This window comes from Impatiens glandulifera, chromosome 3 (genome assembly GCF_907164915.1).
Source record: "Impatiens glandulifera chromosome 3, dImpGla2.1, whole genome shotgun sequence".
Lineage (NCBI taxonomy): Eukaryota > Viridiplantae > Streptophyta > Magnoliopsida > Ericales > Balsaminaceae > Impatiens > Impatiens glandulifera.
Window position 1 is genome coordinate 4,325,111 of NC_061864.1, and position 17,352 is coordinate 4,342,462.

Below are 17,352 nucleotides of genomic sequence, written 5' to 3' on the forward strand. Positions count from 1 at the left end.
CAAGAGATAAAAGAAAAACACATTTCAGTCTCTTTTTTATATATATACAAAACTACAAATATAAGAAGTTATTTTGTTAAAGATGAAAGAAAAGAACAAATAAACAAAACATCCTTTTTTGGGTACAAACTTGTGAGCTATATCAATTTCCATACTGAATCTAGAAAGTAGCCTCATATATTATATAAATTGTTCATAATATCTATCATTCCTTAAAACTAAGATCAAAACGTTAAAAAAATCATTAGCTTGTATCCAACAGCATTTACTGAATCAGAGAAAGAGCATTATGCAGTTGAGAGTGCAACACAACACATAACAATAGCTATATACTACTTTTCCAGATCAACTAGAAATGAAAAATGCATAGCCAAACAGACAAGCCAGGTCTCTATTATAAAATAGCTTCTTGGTTTTGGTCAAGGCCTCTTCTTAATGCTGCTTTTGTCGTCTTTGCTCATCTGTGGTGAGAACTGGCTTGTAGACGACGGAGAATATCCAGGGGCACTTGGTGAGTACCCACCAGCACTCGGACTGCAAACAATATGGTTGGTTTTTATTCTCACTCAGCTTAAGAGCAAATTTTTATTTAACTACATATAAGTTCAAATCACCTGTACTGCGCTGCACTAGGGCTGTAATCCGGGCTCACCCCAGAACCATATGGGCTGCAATCAAATAAAATAATTGAGGACAACATACAACAACACATTGTTAGAGATGATAGCACGTGTATGGATGAAGAAGAAAAACCCACTAAAAACTCACCTGCTTGGGCTGTATGACGGGCTGGAAGGAGAATATGTCGGTGATGTTGGTGAATAAGAAGGCGATGTTGGGCTGCAAGCAAGATAAAATATTGGAAAACAAATGTAAAGCTATCTTGGTATGAAAAGTGTCACATTAACCAATTATAAAAATTTGTAACACAATCAAAATTTTTGCAACTTTTCACTATGATATTTTACATATCAAATAATGCCATCAATGACAATTTTCAAAAGTTATTATGATAAATTCCACTTTCAGAAAAGGACTACTGCTGACAACACTACCTTACAAAGAAAAATAAGGAAAAAATACCTGTAATTTGGAGATGATGCGTTGTATGGGCTGGATGGTGAAAGTATCGGACTGCTAGGAGAATAAGCAAGAGATGGACTGTATTTCGCAGACGATGGATTGTAACTCGGCGATGTAGGACTGTAGCTTGGTGAAGTTGGACTATAACTCGGAGATGTTGGACTATATCCTGGAGAAGTCGGGCTATAAGCCGGAGATGTAGGGCTGTAGGAAGGAGAAGTCGGACTATAAGAAGGTGAAGTAGGGCTGTAAGAAGGTGAAGTAGGGCTGTAAGACGGTGAGGTCGGACTGTATGCAGGGGAGGTCGGGCTGTAAGCCGGAGAGGTCGGGCTATAACTTGGAGATGTAGGACTGTAGCTGGGTGATGTAGGACTGTAGCTTGGAGAAGTAGGACTGTAGCTAGGGGATGTCGGACTGTAGCTAGGGGATGTCGGACTATAACTAGGGGAAGTTGGTGAATATGTTGGACTCGTCGGACTGTACCCTGGAGAGCTTGGGCTATAAGTTGGTGAAGTGGGGCTGTACCCGGGTGATGTTGGGCTGTACCCGGGAGATGTGGGACTGTACCCAGGAGATGTGGGACTGTACCCGGGAGATGATGGGCTATACCCGGGAGAAGATGGGCTGTACCCGGGAGAAGACATTGGAGAGAATCCCATTCCGCCAACATAAGGAGAAAACTGGGCATCCGTGTTGATTGGTGATAAACGGAGATTAGGGCTTAACAAATAATTAGGTGACATCATGCCGTCGTGATAAGGAGTTCCAGTTACTGGGGACCGAGCAGGGGTCATGCCAAAATCCAAACCATCCATGTAACTAGGGAGCTGGATGTCGATGGCTTGCTGAAGCATCGGCTCGTTCAGATACAAAGAGCAACTGCCTGTGCCGATGGGTGCCAGCTGGCCGAGCATTATATTTTCGGTAACGCCCTTCAGATAGTCTGATTCGGCATAAACAGCAGCATCTAGTAGAATGTCCACAGTTTCCTCGAACGAGCATCTCATCAACGGACCGGTGTCGTTTCTGTTTATGCCGTGACGAGTTATGGCCATTAAGTGACCTCGGTAGGTCATGGTATCGCATAATATCGCAAGATGTCTGTAGTTCACATAAGATCCGTCAAATGATATGACAACACGTAATTCATCCAGAAGGGATCGACGGACTGCTTCGATGCCAAGGACTTCAATTACTTCGATCAAGTGGTTGCTGGTTGTTCGTCGTGCATCAACGTTTTCATTGCAAATAACCGCCAAAAGATTGACACCTTCTGTGTCGAGCATCCATTCGATCTCCGGCTTGAATCCCTCGTCCTCGTCGAACCTATTAATTTTACCATTCTTAATGAAAACCTTGTTGATATCGGGTATGCCTCGAAGTGCCATCTCCGTCAGCATGTTACTTTCGATCGTTTTAAGGAAGACGTCGTCTTCAGCAGATTCATCTTGGGCGTCCCCTTTCCGAGAGTCGTCGTTCATGATACGGATTCGAAGGATCAGTTTCTCAGCGTTATCGTCGTTGAATATACAAGTCAGATCATCATCAAACTCGAGATTTATCTTCTCCGCAATGTCGGCCATGCTCAGCTTTTTATCAACCATCATCTCCCGATTCAACTCTATACGAAGCAACCATGGCGAAATTTTGTCGGGGTCGATTTCTTCGTCGGGCATTTCGTAATAAGACTTCACGAATTCGGAATCCTCTTCTATGAGCGTGCTCATTGGATCCGGATCGTACCACACCTCAGTCGCCTCTGTTACACTTCGAAGAGTGGTGTATTCTAAAGCACACTGGATGTTCTTGGCATTCTCTTTCGTCTTGTTGACTTCAGGCTTTAGGTAAACAGAAAGAGAAGGAGTTTTGATTTTCTTTGCCACGTTGATAATCTCTCTCAGTCGAGGAACACCAAGAGTAACATTTTTGGCACTCACACCAGCATAATGGAAAGTATTTAGAGTCATCTGTGTAGCAGGTTCACCTATGGATTGAGCAGCGACACAACCAATCATTTCCCCCGGTGCCACGAGGGATTGTAAAAACCGGGATTCAATCTCACCAACAACCCAGTCAAATGCCTCTCGGGAAAGCTTATACTCCTTCAGAACCCTCTTGCTAGCAAGTGTACTACGAAGAAGAATATTGAAGAAAGTGGTGGCATTCTTTTGTGCTTCCATGCTCAACAAGTCATCGCCGTGAACAACCTTCAACCTCTCCTGTAGCTTGTCAACAGCTTCCACGACCTCCATTGGATGGAGACCAGAAGCTTTTCTAGTGTCGACTTTAAAGGTTTTTTGTGCATTCCAAATCAATCTTTTCAGATTTACTGGCATAGGCCAAGAGTTATCACCAGTTGTGGTAATTTCTGTTCCTAGCTGAAGTCTATCTGCTTCGAGTTTCTGGACTTCGGCATCAAACACATCCCTCAGCTCCTTGATACTTCTTATATCCTCCACATGCTCTGGCGACAAGTAATCTGGCTTCCACTTCTCATCGTCAAACTCGAATCTAAAAGTCTTGTCAAACTCGAATTTTTTCATTTTAAGGGAATCCAACTTCTGCGATTCAATCCACACAGAATCCATACCATCCTCTCCATATAGAAACTGAATAACATCCCCCAATGAGTTCCTAACTGTACCGTCATATTTAACCATGATATCTTCCATAGCTTTTACTAGCCTCCTTTGAATGTAACCTGTCTCCGAGGTTTTGACTGCTGTATCAATCAAACCTTCTCTACCACCCATGGCGTGGAAAAAGAATTCTTGTGGGGTCAAACCACGTAAATAAGAGTTCTCCACAAACCCACGACTTTCAGGCCCGTAATCATCCTTTGTGAAATGGGGAAGAGTCCGACCTATGAAACCATAAGGTATACGTTTACCCTCAACATTTTGTTGTCCCACACAAGCAGTCATCTGTGATATGTTAATGAAACTCCCTTTCGACCCTGCTGTAACCATTGCCTTTAGATTATTACTCTCTGCTAAGCTCTTTTGAGCACTACTTCCAGCATCATCACGAGCTTTGTTTAGCACCTGAACAAAGATAAAAATGAAAAAGATAAATAAATGCTTCCTCGGTGCTTAAATTCTTTGAAGACATCTGACTATATATTTTATTGTTTTTACCCATATGTTCACATAAAATGGGACAACGAAAATAGTTATGTTTTTAACCCCAAAAGACACAACTCTTTTACAAGAAGGTATATGAGCAATTTCTGAACCTGATTCACTCTATTCTCAAAAGAATCCATCATAGTTCGCCCAGGTTCAGGCTCCAGTTTCTTATCTTGGGCCTCGCTAATCAGTAATTTCACGTCATTCTTAGCCTTAGAAATAGTTTCATTAATCTTTTCCATAGTTGCAGCATCAGCAATTGTGTCTCCAATTCCCATGCTGAAACCATTTTGCAAAAGCCAATAGTTGACAAGCCACTGAGTGTGCCCCAAGAACTTGCGAGCAGCATCAGGTCCAACTTCCTCCCTGAACAGGTGAATAAAAGATTTAATAAGTCATGTGCACAAACAAGTGATATGCAGATAATATAGGTAAGCTTACCAAATTACGTGGATAAGACTTCCTGTGCCCGTCCCAAGCGTTTTCTTACAAAGGGTGCCTGAAATAAGTTCACCCCTTTCAATTCGAACGTGGGTGTCACCTGGAGTTATATTTCCAGTTTCTGATTCTGAATGCCAAGCCGATGTCCTTAATAAATTTATCTGCTTGGGAATGATCAGGTTAAATACTTGCTTCCCAGTCCAAAGAGGTCTAGGCTTCAAAATAGCTGGTGCAGGTATCTTTCCATCAAAATCCTCCCACCACATCAGTATGTTCATGAAAACATCCTGTGAATATATTATTGCAGTAGTATTCAATAAACAAAATAAGGCACAAATTGATGTCTAAATGTGCATCACAATCAAGACTAAGGTCACCTTCTCAATAAATGTGTCTCTCTTGGTTATCTTGCGACAGCCTAAAAGAGTATCCTGAACAATACCCATAACGGGTCGATTTGCTTGAGGTGATACGATACATTTGGGTACCATCATCAGCTCTAGAACTTCTGCTCTGGTTTCAAATGATTGAGGAACATGCATATTCATTTCATCTCCATCAAAATCTGCATTGTATGGAGATGTAACTGACAAGTTTAACCGGAAAGTAGACCATGGCATAATTTTGATTCGGTGTCCCATTATGGACATCTTATGCAAACTTGGCTGTCTATTGAAAAGGACAAAGTCCCCATCATTTAAATGCCGTTCCACCTGAGATGATAAATTACAAAAATATATCACAAATAGCTAGATAGACAAAAAAAATTGTGAAAGGATGGGGCCGCAGAGAAATATATTATAAATAATACGTACCTTGTAACCAAGCTCCAGATGGTGATCACTACTTTTCTTCAAATATCTTAGATCGAGCCTCTGACCATCTTCTCTGATTATGTACTTCGCTCCAGTTTTCCCAGGAGGAGGATGAGGGCCATACTCAACTAGCTCCTTCAACCTAACCACAAAAGTTTGAATAAATTTGTTTCTCCACAATATCATTGGAACCAATTACAGGCTAGTTAACCAATTTAAGATACAGACAAGAATGTACCTTTCAATGTTGTACGGAGTAACAGTTTCTGGATATGTTAAATTCAAAGCAATACTCCATGGTACTCCAAGCTGATCAATATTGATTGTTGGATCTGGAGTAATAACTGTTCGGGCTGAAAAGTCAACGCGCTTCCCCATCAAATTACCTCTAATACGACCTTCCTTAGCCTTAAGCCTACTGCATATTGACTTAATGGGTCGGCCAGATCTCTGTGTAGCCTGTCAAAATGTTACAAATTAGAAAGAAAGATAAAAAAACAGCATAAACACTTGGACATAAATAGAAGAGGTGTGGCTATTTTTTTACCCTTGGCTGACCAGGTAGATCATTGTCAAAGTATGTAGCTACATGAAACTGCAAAAGCTGTGCAAATTCTGAGATAATATGTGCAGGAGCCCCATTTCTCTCCTGTTTCCTCAAATTTTCATTATGTCTGATGATCATAGCCAACTGATGGGTTAAGTCATCCTGTTGGAACAATGTAAAGAGTCCAGCAGTAAGATATACATTGCTTCCCCTTTTAGAATTTTAAGCAATTAAGAATATTGTACTAAATGATGTACATACATTTTTTTAAACATCATTTAGCACTACAACTGTAGTGAGACTTTCCCACAGTTAATAGAAAACCTACCTCACTGCGCGCAGATGCATCCATCATTACAGAAGGCCTCACAGGAGGAGGAGGTATAGGGAGCACTTGCAAAATCATCCAATCAGGACGAGCAAACTCCGGATTTAGGCCTAGCAATTTGCAGTCTTCATCAGTTATACGCTTCAGCACATTCAGCACCTGGAAAACAGATGATATATGTAAATTCCAACATAAGTTTAATATTGAAAGCCATTAGTAAACTGGAGTTACCCTTTCAGCAGTAAGTTGTTGCTTTCTTTCCACTGGCTCAGGTAACTGCTCAGGGTCATCGCTTTTCTTTTTCTGAATCTTGTACTCGGCTATCATTTTCATACCTTCAATGGAGATTTTAGGCTGCTGAGTACCACAACCCCCTCGACTTTTCTTGGCCGGCTCATCAGACTCTTGTCCTTGAGTTTCAATATCATCACCGCCTTCACATTTAGTTTTGTTCTTGCAAGCATCCAAAATCTTTCTAAGCCTGTTCTTTGGATTTCTGATTTTCTGGGCTTGCTTAAATTTGTGATCATCCTAATATAGCAGACAGAGATAATAGGTTAACAATACGAGGAGCAGACAATAATGCAGCAAAAAGATAAGAAATTAACAATTTCAAACTAAACCATATGCCCATGGAATATCCTAGTCTTTAAGTCTCAGTTTGCAGTTAAAATTTTGACTTCAACAGGATAGAAATACGAATGTTACCTGTATTATCAAATTGCTAAGTCATACATGGTAGATGTAAGCGATACAGCATAAAGACAATGTACATATCAAAGAACATGCAGTTCACAAACTATTGCATTTTTAATCATGTAGACCAATTATTGTAAGACAAATACACAATTGAAACCAGCACGCAATAGCACTCATGCATAGCAACCTCAATTACATCCCTCTTAGAATAGGAAAAAATTCTTCTTCAACTCCACCCCAATGTTCCCAATGAAATCATCATTGATTATATTATAGTCATTTAAAAACCCTTTATATGAAACAAAGTATAAATATCTTCATATACACAGGCATATAAGGAAAAATAAATTTAATTTAAGTGATTTTTATTGTGAACAAATTTATCTTAAATGTTAATATTGATATACGCGAGTAATTTTTAAGAATAAATGCTTAGAATCACAAATCTGTTAAAGAATTTTATTTTTTTAAAAGTCCATGCAATATGATATAAATGTAAGTCATTTAAGACTAACGACAAAAACACGCCAAAAGCAATACAAATTTGTTAAAGATAAAGTTGATATATATATATATGGGAGTAAATCAAAATCAACAGCAAAAGGAAGCTACTTAGATAGTCAAATGTACTGTGTTCACTTTAAACTGGCCTCTCATATAAATATTTCAATTCAAAGACCAATTAAAACAGTTAGAGAAAAATTATGATAATTTTTCAATTGATCAAATCAGCAAATTGCAACCATAAGATCAATTCACTTGCATTTTAGAGGTAGCATGCAACTTCAACAAAGGTCAGCCACCTCTAATTCTGTTCTGAACAATACAATTATTTAATCTTTAATTTGCACTACAAGGGAGTTGTGGGTAAGCCTACCTCATCTGCAAGTATCTTTGAGCAATTGAAGCAGACACATCGCATAATAGAAAGCACAGTCTTTAGAAAACCAATATGGAACATGGGCTTTGCGAGCTCCATGTGCCCGAAGTGGCCAGGACACTCAGCCATGTTAGCCATACATGTCTCACACTTCATTTTCCTGTCAATTGTACCAAGCCGAGGATCACTTAGACCAGCTGGCTTTGGCTTCCCCCTCTCCATTGTCTCACCGTGCTCGATCTGCACCACTGACATTTGTCTCTGCCAAAATACCCACAAAAGAAAATTTCAAATGTCTAGCTCCCATTAACACAAATTGCTTAAGTACCAAATATCTTGTTATTTTTAATTTAGTCACAGAACAATTGCAAACATATGAGTTAACAATTCTCAATCTGATGATTTAGATTCTCAAAAGATTTTTTTTTTAAAAGATAAATCAGTTCATTACACCAACAGCGCTCAAAAGATAAACTAGGGTTTCAGAGGGTTTACAATCTCATCGGGGCTAAGAATTCCAAACTGAACGCAGCGGACTTTGGCCACCTCGGCGGGAGAATGTGGAAACCGAACATCCATGACTTATACAAACAGAATGAAATCTCCAAGAACAGGAAATATCTCAAATCACTGTGGAAGAACAGTTCGACAATTCCGGGATAAAAACCCTACTAGCATCTGAAAGTATGTGAAGAAATTCAATAAATTGAAAAAATAAAAATAGTGTATCGAAATCCGAAAGGAAGTCTCTTGTGGTTGATTTCCGGGAAGAAGAGCAACTAGGGTTTTGAGATTAGCCTCCAAGGATGGCTGGCGAGAAGAAATTTCAGAACAAGAAAGCTAAAGGGTTCCGCAGTAGGGTAGGGTAGGGTTTGACGGAGATCGGAAATATACGGGTGAGATGATGTCGGTCGATCGATCGGCAGAAGATGAGTCGACGATCAGTTAAGAATCGTAATCGGGGGAGAAAATCGACGAGAGATTGAAAGCTTATGGAAGAATCTGTAGCAGAAATCTGATGACCTTGGCAGAGAGACAGAGCTCTAGAAGAGAAGTCTGTTTTTCATTCTTCTTGCGGCTTTTGGTTTTGGTTGCATTACTACAGCCTTTTTTGTGTTTATAGTCTCGTTTGTCCGAGTGAGTGTATGTTTGACCTTTTTTTTATTTTCTAATAATATATTTTACTTGGGCCTTCATAGTTTTTACTTTTTGGGCTTTGATCTTATTTAGTTTTAACTGCTTTTATTTAATCTAAAATAATTTATTATTTATTTATTAGATTTTAAAAAAAAACAATAAATTATTTATCAATCAAATCATTCAAAAACTCTTATAAAAATTTAAATATATATATATATTTTATTTTTACTTAAATATTAACCAGAGTCTTATTTTACACCCACAACAACAATACGGAGATTCATCTTAATAATAAAAAATGAAATACTCACAAGTCAACGAACAAAAGAAAATAAACCTTAACCTATCCTTTTTGCGTTTTTTCGACTCTTTTCTCTGTCACCCGGTTTTCCTTGATTAGCGGAGAAAATTCTCCATAAGGAATGTTTCGAGTTTACTTCATGTTGTTTCATCTTCTACTCTAAAAAACAATTAAAAATATAATTTTAATTTCGAACATTTTTATCGATAATTAAAATTTATTTATTATATTTACTTGAAGAAAACAAAATAAATTTATATCATATAAATGCATATGGTTCTTAATAATTAAATAATAAAGATAGTTAACTATTTAAACTAAAATTAATTTTATAAAAAAAAAATGATAAAATATTGATGAAAGAATAAGTCTATCACTTAAATAAACACATAAATGAAATTTGGGAATAATATCAAATTTTGTCTACAAACTGAAAAAAAAATTATTAATCATTACTTGTTTTTTATTTAGTTGAATTTGAGTATATAGGTAAAACACCAAATAGTTAATCCAAAAAAAAAGTTATAACAATGCCTTATTTTTGGAATGGAGTAAACCAGAATTCTTAGGATAAACCCTTGAGAAAGAGACCTCTTCTCCATCCTTTCTATGTACATTCATATGATGTCAATAAGCGGTTTCCCTCATTTTGTAGCGTTTCTATATTTGGTTTTCTAATTCAATTTTATATGTTCTCTTCGAGACATGCTTTATTAGGGGTGTTTTATTAGGGGTGTTCAACCGGCCGATTAACCGGTTAACCAATTAAACGGTTCCGGTTAATACCGGTTTTGGCTTTTATTTTACAAACCGGTTAACCGGCCGTTAATGGTATCGGTTTTACCGGTTCTGATTTTATCGGTTTTGGTCGGTTCTGGCCAGTTAACCGGGTTTAACCAGGAACCGATAATTCAATTTTTTTAAATTATTATTTTCACTTTCCTATTATACTATTCTCCATCCTTTTTGTCTCTATTATAATATATTATATTATAATAATATATTTTATTGATATATTTAGGAATATATTATAATATATAATTTTATTGTAAAAATATAATATATTTTATAGTCATTCTGTTAGGTTTTTATATGTTCATAGAAAAAATTCAAATTCATTATGTCGATTAGTCTTTGACCAACCAAGTATAAGCGAATATGATAAAATCTCATTCTCAACCGATAAACAGAAAGTAGAATCAGTAAATTATAATTTATAACTTTGATTTTAGATGTTTATGTATTGAGTGTTGAAGAAAAAGTTAAAACATGAAGTGAAGGTTGAACTTTGAAGACATCAAGTTTTAATTTGCTTAACTATTTTGATTTTGTTAATTTATAATTCCTAAAAACAATTTTACATATTTTAATGAAATTATTTCAATTTATTTTTAATTAATTTTTGTAAAATTTTATATAGATTATAATATTTTTTAAAAATTATTCTACAAAAATTATTTATAAAATAACTAATACAAATTATAAAATATAAAAATATATAATTAAATTATTACCGGTTAAGCCGTTAGAAAAATAGGGAAATCAAAATCCGAATCGTTTAACCGGTAAAAAACCGATTAACCGGAACCGCTAGAACCGATTAACTAATAAACTGTTAAAATGAAACCGGTTAACTATCGGTTCGATTGGATTACCGGTTTTTCGGTTTTTTTTTCAGCCCTATGCTTTATATCTATGGTATTCTTTTATTTTTAAAAATGGTTATATTTGCAGTTCAAAAATTTAAAATTTTGTGGTCATGAATTTCCACTCTACTATTTAATTAAACAAGCATTTGTGCATAAATGAGATTTAATTTATGTGATGTAATAAAATTCATATATAGATTTCTCTAGAGCAGTTCAGTTGACATCTTTGATCATGCTACCTAGGTTGGAAAAGTTTTGTCCTCAAATATGGATCTCTTCAGTTGTTAAATATTTGAGGATGATGAGACAAACTAAATGAAGATAACTTTGAACATTTCTTCAAAGTTGTTGTTCTTGTTGAAATACTTTTGTAAATATTGCTTTTCAAGTAGCTCTAGTATTAAGGAGAATATGACACAACCAGCAGCTACATAATTCACAACATATATATGTATCATTACAGGCCATTTTCATTCTTACATGGAGCAGTTTTAATTGCATTATTGACAATAGAGAAAATTAATTTACATTTTTATTTACCCATCACATGATGATCATGATGAATTCACAAGGTATGTAACAAGCAACAACATCGGATTCTGCAAGTTGTGGGAAGAAGAACTATTTCAATATGATTTGTTGTTGATGATCATGATCGTGATCCAGCGTTCCCTTTCTCATCATTGCCACGAATTCCTCATAATTAATTCTTCCATCCTGCATCATTTTACATCAGTCACAAATATGATTAAAAACAATGAAAAATTTCTTAGCTTTGTGTGTTTGTTTGTACTTTATCAGTGTCAACATCCTCGATGACTTCATCTATGGTGGCTTCGTCTCCCATCCCATACTCAGTCATCGCGTTTCTCAGTTCATCCCTCGTAATGAACCTGAAAATCTCACCACAATTATTATACATATATGGTCAAGAGGATGATTTCTGGTAGTATTGTAATTATTATATAGTTTACTCACCCACTGTCATCTTTGTCAAAGTATTGAAACGCCTTATACAAGTGTTCTTCCTTATCTAGCCTATGCCGATGCATAGTAGCAGTTATGAACTCAATATAGTCTATAGATCCGTTCTTGTCAACATCAGCCTGAATTCAGTCGATTTACTTAATTAATTAAACTACTTGGTACTAGAAATTAAGTTTAAATTATTATAAACTTACAGCATCCATGAGCTGTTTGATCTCGGATTCGCTTAGCCTTGATCCCAACTTAGTCAATCCCATCTTAAGCTCATCGTATGTGATTGTTCCACTTCGGTCTGTGTCCATATTGTTGAACATTTCTTTCAACCCTTTGATCTCTTCTTCTGTAAGGTTTTCTGCAATAACCTTCAACCCAACAAAAATAATATAACTGTAAGATGTTTCAGGGAAGCTCCCCTGTTGTAAGTTGTAAGTAATTAAGTACCTTGAGGGCTAGCTTCTTGAGCTTGTTCATAGCTCTGAACTGCTTCAATCTGATTAGAACCGCACTATCAAGAGGTTTATCCGATGCTTCGCCATAATTCTTCAGCCAGGGATGCTCTGATCCATCATTAAACTATATATGATGGAGAATCAAACACAAAAAACTAAAAAAAAATGTAAAAAAAAATGTTTCTAACCGAGAGCATCTGCTGCAGTGATTCGTTTTTTGGGATCCATGGTTAGCATTTTGGTAATGAGATCTTTTGCAGTAGCGGATATAGCAGGCCATGGTTCACTCTTGAAGTCTAGTTTGCCTTGTAAAACTGCTTCAAATATAGACTTTTCTGTCTCTGCAAATATGATGAATCATGTTGATTGTGATCATGATCGAGGATGAAGATGAAGATGAAGATGATGAAGAACATACCACCCCAGAATGGAGGAAAGCCACTGAGAAGAATGTATAGAATGACTCCGGCACTCCACACGTCTATCTCCTTTCCATATCGTCTGCGTAATACTTCGGGAGCCACATAATAAGCACTTCCAACGATTTCCCTGTAAACTTTCTCTGTAGTACAAAAGTTTTAATATTTTTAAACTTCAGGTGCTTATTTAGCCTCTCTTTACAAACTCAGGGATCTATACTTTATATTTTATATTCTTCCTTTTTTTAGGAAATAAAAGAAAACGAGTTGCACTCCTTTTTATATGTTGTACCTTGTTTGATATTGTGTTTTTTTTTTTTTTTAATTCTAAGAAAAATATCAAAATTTAAAAGATCAAACGGGTTTAAAGTACCCACCCAATTGACTTAGTTGACCTGTCACAATCCACGTTGACTAGGTCAATGGATAAACATTATTATTAGCACAAAGTGATATCCAGATGTCATTTAAATCAATACTCGCTTTCTTTAACGTTATTATAAGCATCTGTCATCATTGTCTTTGCAACATAAATAATTTATTTTATTTTATGTTTCAGCCTAAAATTAATTCTCATCTTTGTACTAAGAATATATTTGACACAAAAGATATCTACAACCACCACACATTGATGTGTATTCATGATGAATATGCATATAATTAAGTGATTGTTGTAAAATAAAAATAATTATTTAGTCCTTAATTAATCCTTCCTTATAAAGTTTAATATGGGTACATGAAACAACAACTGACCTTGTTCAATGAAGACGGAGAGGCCGAAATCGGTAGCCTTAAGCGGAGCATCATCGGTCCGACTAACCATCAAGAAATTTTCTGGTTTCAAATCCCTATGTATAACTCCCATGAAATGACAAACATGAACAACGTTAACAATCTGTCTCCCGATCTTGGCCGCCTCCCTCTCGGAATAGCTTCCCTTGGCCGTAATCCGATCAAAAAGCTCCCCGCCGGAACAGAGCTCCATGACCAGATGCACATTTCTCCTATCCTCATAGGCACCCTTAAACTCCACTATATTGGGCTGTCCTGTTAAATGCTGAAGCATCGCGATCTCCCTCCTCACATCTTCAGTATCCTTATAGGTCACCAGCTTCCGCCGCGATATCGATTTGCAGGCGTATTTCAATCCCGTGGTTTTCTCAGTGCAGAGATACGTAATCCCGAATTGTCCTCTCCCTAATTCCTTGTCGAGAATGTACAGGTCGGAAATCTCAACGTATGGCTTTTGTAGAATGGGTCCGAGTTCGGGTTTAGGGATCGGAATGGGAATGGGATCCTCGTCTTGTTTAATGGGTATAGGACGATATGGAGGTGGGAAAGAATCGGAAATTGGGATTTCATGATGACGATGATTATCATATTGATCATATTGATCAGGGGATCCTAGCCAGTTGGCGCGGCTGCAACAGAGTCCCATGGGATCGAAAAGGGAGTGAATCGAAACGTCAGAAACTAAAAGAGTAGATGAAATAGAGAGATAGATAGCTTAATTCGTGTAACTTTATGGGATACTTTACGTTGCTTTCGCCATGGACTCTTCCTGGAAATCGAATCTTCTTCCTTCTTCTTTTTCTTTACCTTTGCTTCGCCTGAGAGATAGTTTAAATACTGAAATAAAATAAAATAAAATAAAATGCTTTATTCTTTATATTTTTAAATTGCTCCGTTACGGAACGCGTCACGCGTTTGCCGTGTAAAGTGGAAATTATATTTTCTTATGGCTTGTTTGTTTGAGTAAAATAACATAATATATCATCTAACTATAATAACATAATATAAATAAACCGTAAGTAATAAAGAATATCTTATGCTAAATGAGAATCATATTGAAATTGAGGTTATAGAGGAGTGATAGAGAGAGGAAATTTGGTGAGGGAATTTGGTGAGGGAATGACTTATTATTAGGACTTCTTATTATGGGTTAATTGCAATTTGGGACTTTCTCTTTAAAATTTTACTATTTGAGACTTGCAATTTGGGACTTCTTCTTTTTGAACCTTATAATTTAACTTACAATTTAGGACTCCTTATTGGGGCCAATTTTAATTTGGGATCTCTTATTTTGAGCCTCATAATTTGATGTTCCGTATTGTCAGGTTTATACAAAATGGGGTTTTTGTCCTAAAGGAAATAGACTTTTGTCAAAAAATGTATTACGTTGCCAGATTAGTATTATTTAAAATTAAATGTCCCTGTTAATTTTTTAATTCTAAAAGCCACGTAATACATTTTTTTTAACTAAATTCCATTTTGTACAAACCTTGCAATATGGAGCCTAAATTATGAGGTTCGAAAAAGAGATCTTAAATTGCAATTGGTCTCAATAAGGAGTCCCAAATTGTAAGATTCAAAATAAGAGGTCTCAAATTACAATTGACTTCAATAATGAGCCATAAATTATAAAGTTTAAGAGGTCCCAAATTGCAATTTGCCCCCAATAAGTAACCCTAATTTGTTATTTTGACTTTTAATAAAATATGTTTAAACATGAAAGAATTACATTAAAAAAATTATATACAAATTTAATACAATAAATTAATTAAATGACTCAAAAATTCTCAAATAATAAGATCTCTACCAAAATAAAAAAATAAGAATCATAACTATAGTTATATAAGATTGGGTTAAATTTTTTAATTTTAAAATAATAAGATAAATGATAGAAAATAAACTTAAAAAAAAACACTTCCTCTCCATGAATATGTCAAGAAGAAGGGTAAAAACTAAGAATGCAATGTATTATTGAAAATAAAAACTTATAAATTGTAAATTATTTTATATAATAAATCAAATTTAATATTTTATTATAAAATATTATTTAATTTTATAATATATATTTTCATATTTACTCTCAATTACCTTTTATTTTATTTGTAATATAATTTTAGTGAGATTAATATTTTTTCAAAGAAATGATTGGAATTCGGGATGAGAGAAGGGAATGACTACACTTGACTGAAAAGATGATAATTTTAATTTTTTTTTTTTCTCAAATTTTATTTAAAGATGACAATTTTAACTTTCTTTTTTTTTCTCAAATATTATTTTTTTTCCAATGACAATGTGACATGTCATTCTCTCCCTTATTCTCTCTTTCTATCTCATCTCTATTTTTTATTTTTTATTTTATACATTTTTTTCTTGATTTTCATGTTTTATTTAGTGTTTTTTTTACTTAGTTTAAGCATTATTTTTTTCACTGTATTTTCAGCTCTTTTAGTTTTGATTAGCATTTTAACTTCCAGTAATACTTCCTCTTAATTCAACTATTTGCTTTGTCTCAATTATTTGTTTTCGATCTAATTAAATTTGTACAAGAGCATACCCAACTTATGTTTACCAAGATAAAATATAAATTATACCTAGACAAAATGAATAAAACTAAGTGGTTATAATGGTCACAAAGAGTGTGTATTCTAAAACCCTAGAGACTTATAATGAACTGAAAAGAATATTATTATTAGATAAGTAATTAATATGATTTTTTTTTTATAAAAATTATGAGATATATTGAATAAAATTGAAATAATATATCAAAATTTAATTTCTTAATCATATATATTAAAAATTTATTATTTTAATTTTATAATATATCTTAAAAGTTTGATTATATTTGTTTTTTACTAAAAAAAAATAAAATAAATTAATATACTAAGATATATTTATATAAAAGGAGATTTTTTTTTTCAAAATAAAGTTATACTAAACTTTTGAATATCATTTGAATCTCTCTCTATATATTGAACTACTTTTAGTTTTTTTATTTGGCATTCCCTCTCTTGGACTGGTTAAGAACATCTCCAATTAAATGAATAATGTCATATCTTACCGTAATATTTTTTAAAAATTCATTCTCAAATTAAAAAAAATTAGTCTTTATATTAATTTTTATAATTTTTTAATATCACCCCATATATTTTATGATGTTATAAATTACACTACAATATTTTAATATTATTTGATAAAACAAATATTATTAAAAAAAACTAAACATCATTAAATATAATTATTATTATAATTTTTTAACATTATTATAAATTTTAAATATTATTATAATTTTTTTTAACATTATTATAATTTTTGTTTTTTAACATTATTATAAATTTTTTTTGAACGTTATTATAAATTTATGTTATATAAAAAATATTATATAAAAAAATTAAATTATATAAATAAATTAAAATAATAAATTATATAAATATGTTTAATGTATAAAATATACTTAAACTAAGTTTAGGGGTTAAATTTTAATTTTTTTTATAAGATTCATGAACATGCATGAGAGAAAAATGGGGAAAACACATTTTAAGTTTGGATATTGGTATTGATAGGAGAAAAAATGAATTTTCAGTTTGGGTATTAGTGGGAGATACTCTAATAAAATTATAAAATTATGTTAGTTAATATTAGATTTAGACATTATGTTTGAATGAGTTTGAAAAGAAATTTAAAATAGATATTTAAA

The 17,352-nt window shown here is 34.2% G+C and overlaps 2 protein-coding genes across 2 annotated transcripts; both read right to left on the reverse strand.

Annotated features, from left to right (window-relative positions):
* Positions 1-100: 100 nt before the first annotated feature.
* On the reverse strand, positions 101-9,014 carry LOC124929503 (DNA-directed RNA polymerase II subunit RPB1). The gene is made up of 14 exons (XM_047469883.1): positions 8,417-9,014; positions 7,919-8,182; positions 6,574-6,873; positions 6,343-6,501; positions 6,015-6,176; positions 5,706-5,926; positions 5,468-5,609; positions 5,030-5,365; positions 4,653-4,939; positions 4,319-4,577; positions 1,084-4,127; positions 769-840; positions 615-668; positions 101-534 (listed from the first exon to the last, which is right to left on the reverse strand). Exons 1-14 carry the CDS (start codon positions 8,498-8,500, stop codon positions 420-422), a joined length of 5,499 nt encoding a protein of 1,832 aa, XP_047325839.1. The 5' UTR covers positions 8,501-9,014; the 3' UTR covers positions 101-419.
* Positions 9,015-11,423: 2,409 nt separating this feature from the next.
* On the reverse strand, positions 11,424-14,459 carry LOC124929504 (calcium-dependent protein kinase 29). The gene is made up of 8 exons (XM_047469884.1): positions 13,620-14,459; positions 12,866-13,009; positions 12,636-12,788; positions 12,440-12,555; positions 12,193-12,360; positions 11,990-12,117; positions 11,805-11,904; positions 11,424-11,728 (listed from the first exon to the last, which is right to left on the reverse strand). The coding sequence occupies exons 1-8, from the start codon at positions 14,302-14,304 to the stop codon at positions 11,633-11,635; spliced, it is 1,590 nt and encodes a 529-aa protein (XP_047325840.1). The 5' UTR covers positions 14,305-14,459; the 3' UTR covers positions 11,424-11,632.
* Between the last annotated feature and the right edge of the window lie 2,893 nt (positions 14,460-17,352).

Bases quoted from the DNA above. Each gene is read 5' to 3' on its own strand.
- LOC124929504 (XM_047469884.1), bottom strand. From the start codon at position 14,304: ATGGGACTCTGTTGCAGCCGCGCCAACTGGCTAGGATCCCCTGATCAA. The intron at 13,010-13,619 runs GTCAGTTGTTGT...TTTGTACTACAG, and splicing joins CTCCGTCTTCATTGAACAAG to AGAAAGTTTACAGGGAAATC. The intron at 11,729-11,804 runs GTACAAACAAAC...AAAATGATGCAG, and splicing joins AGGATGTTGACACTGATAAA to GATGGAAGAATTAATTATGA.
- LOC124929503 (XM_047469883.1), bottom strand. From the start codon at position 8,500: ATGGATGTTCGGTTTCCACATTCTCCCGCCGAGGTGGCCAAAGTCCGC. The intron at 8,183-8,416 runs GTAAACCCTCTG...GTATTTTGGCAG, and splicing joins TTCTTAGCCCCGATGAGATT to AGACAAATGTCAGTGGTGCA. The intron at 6,874-7,918 runs GTAGGCTTACCC...CTGCTATATTAG, and splicing joins CAAAGATACTTGCAGATGAG to GATGATCACAAATTTAAGCA.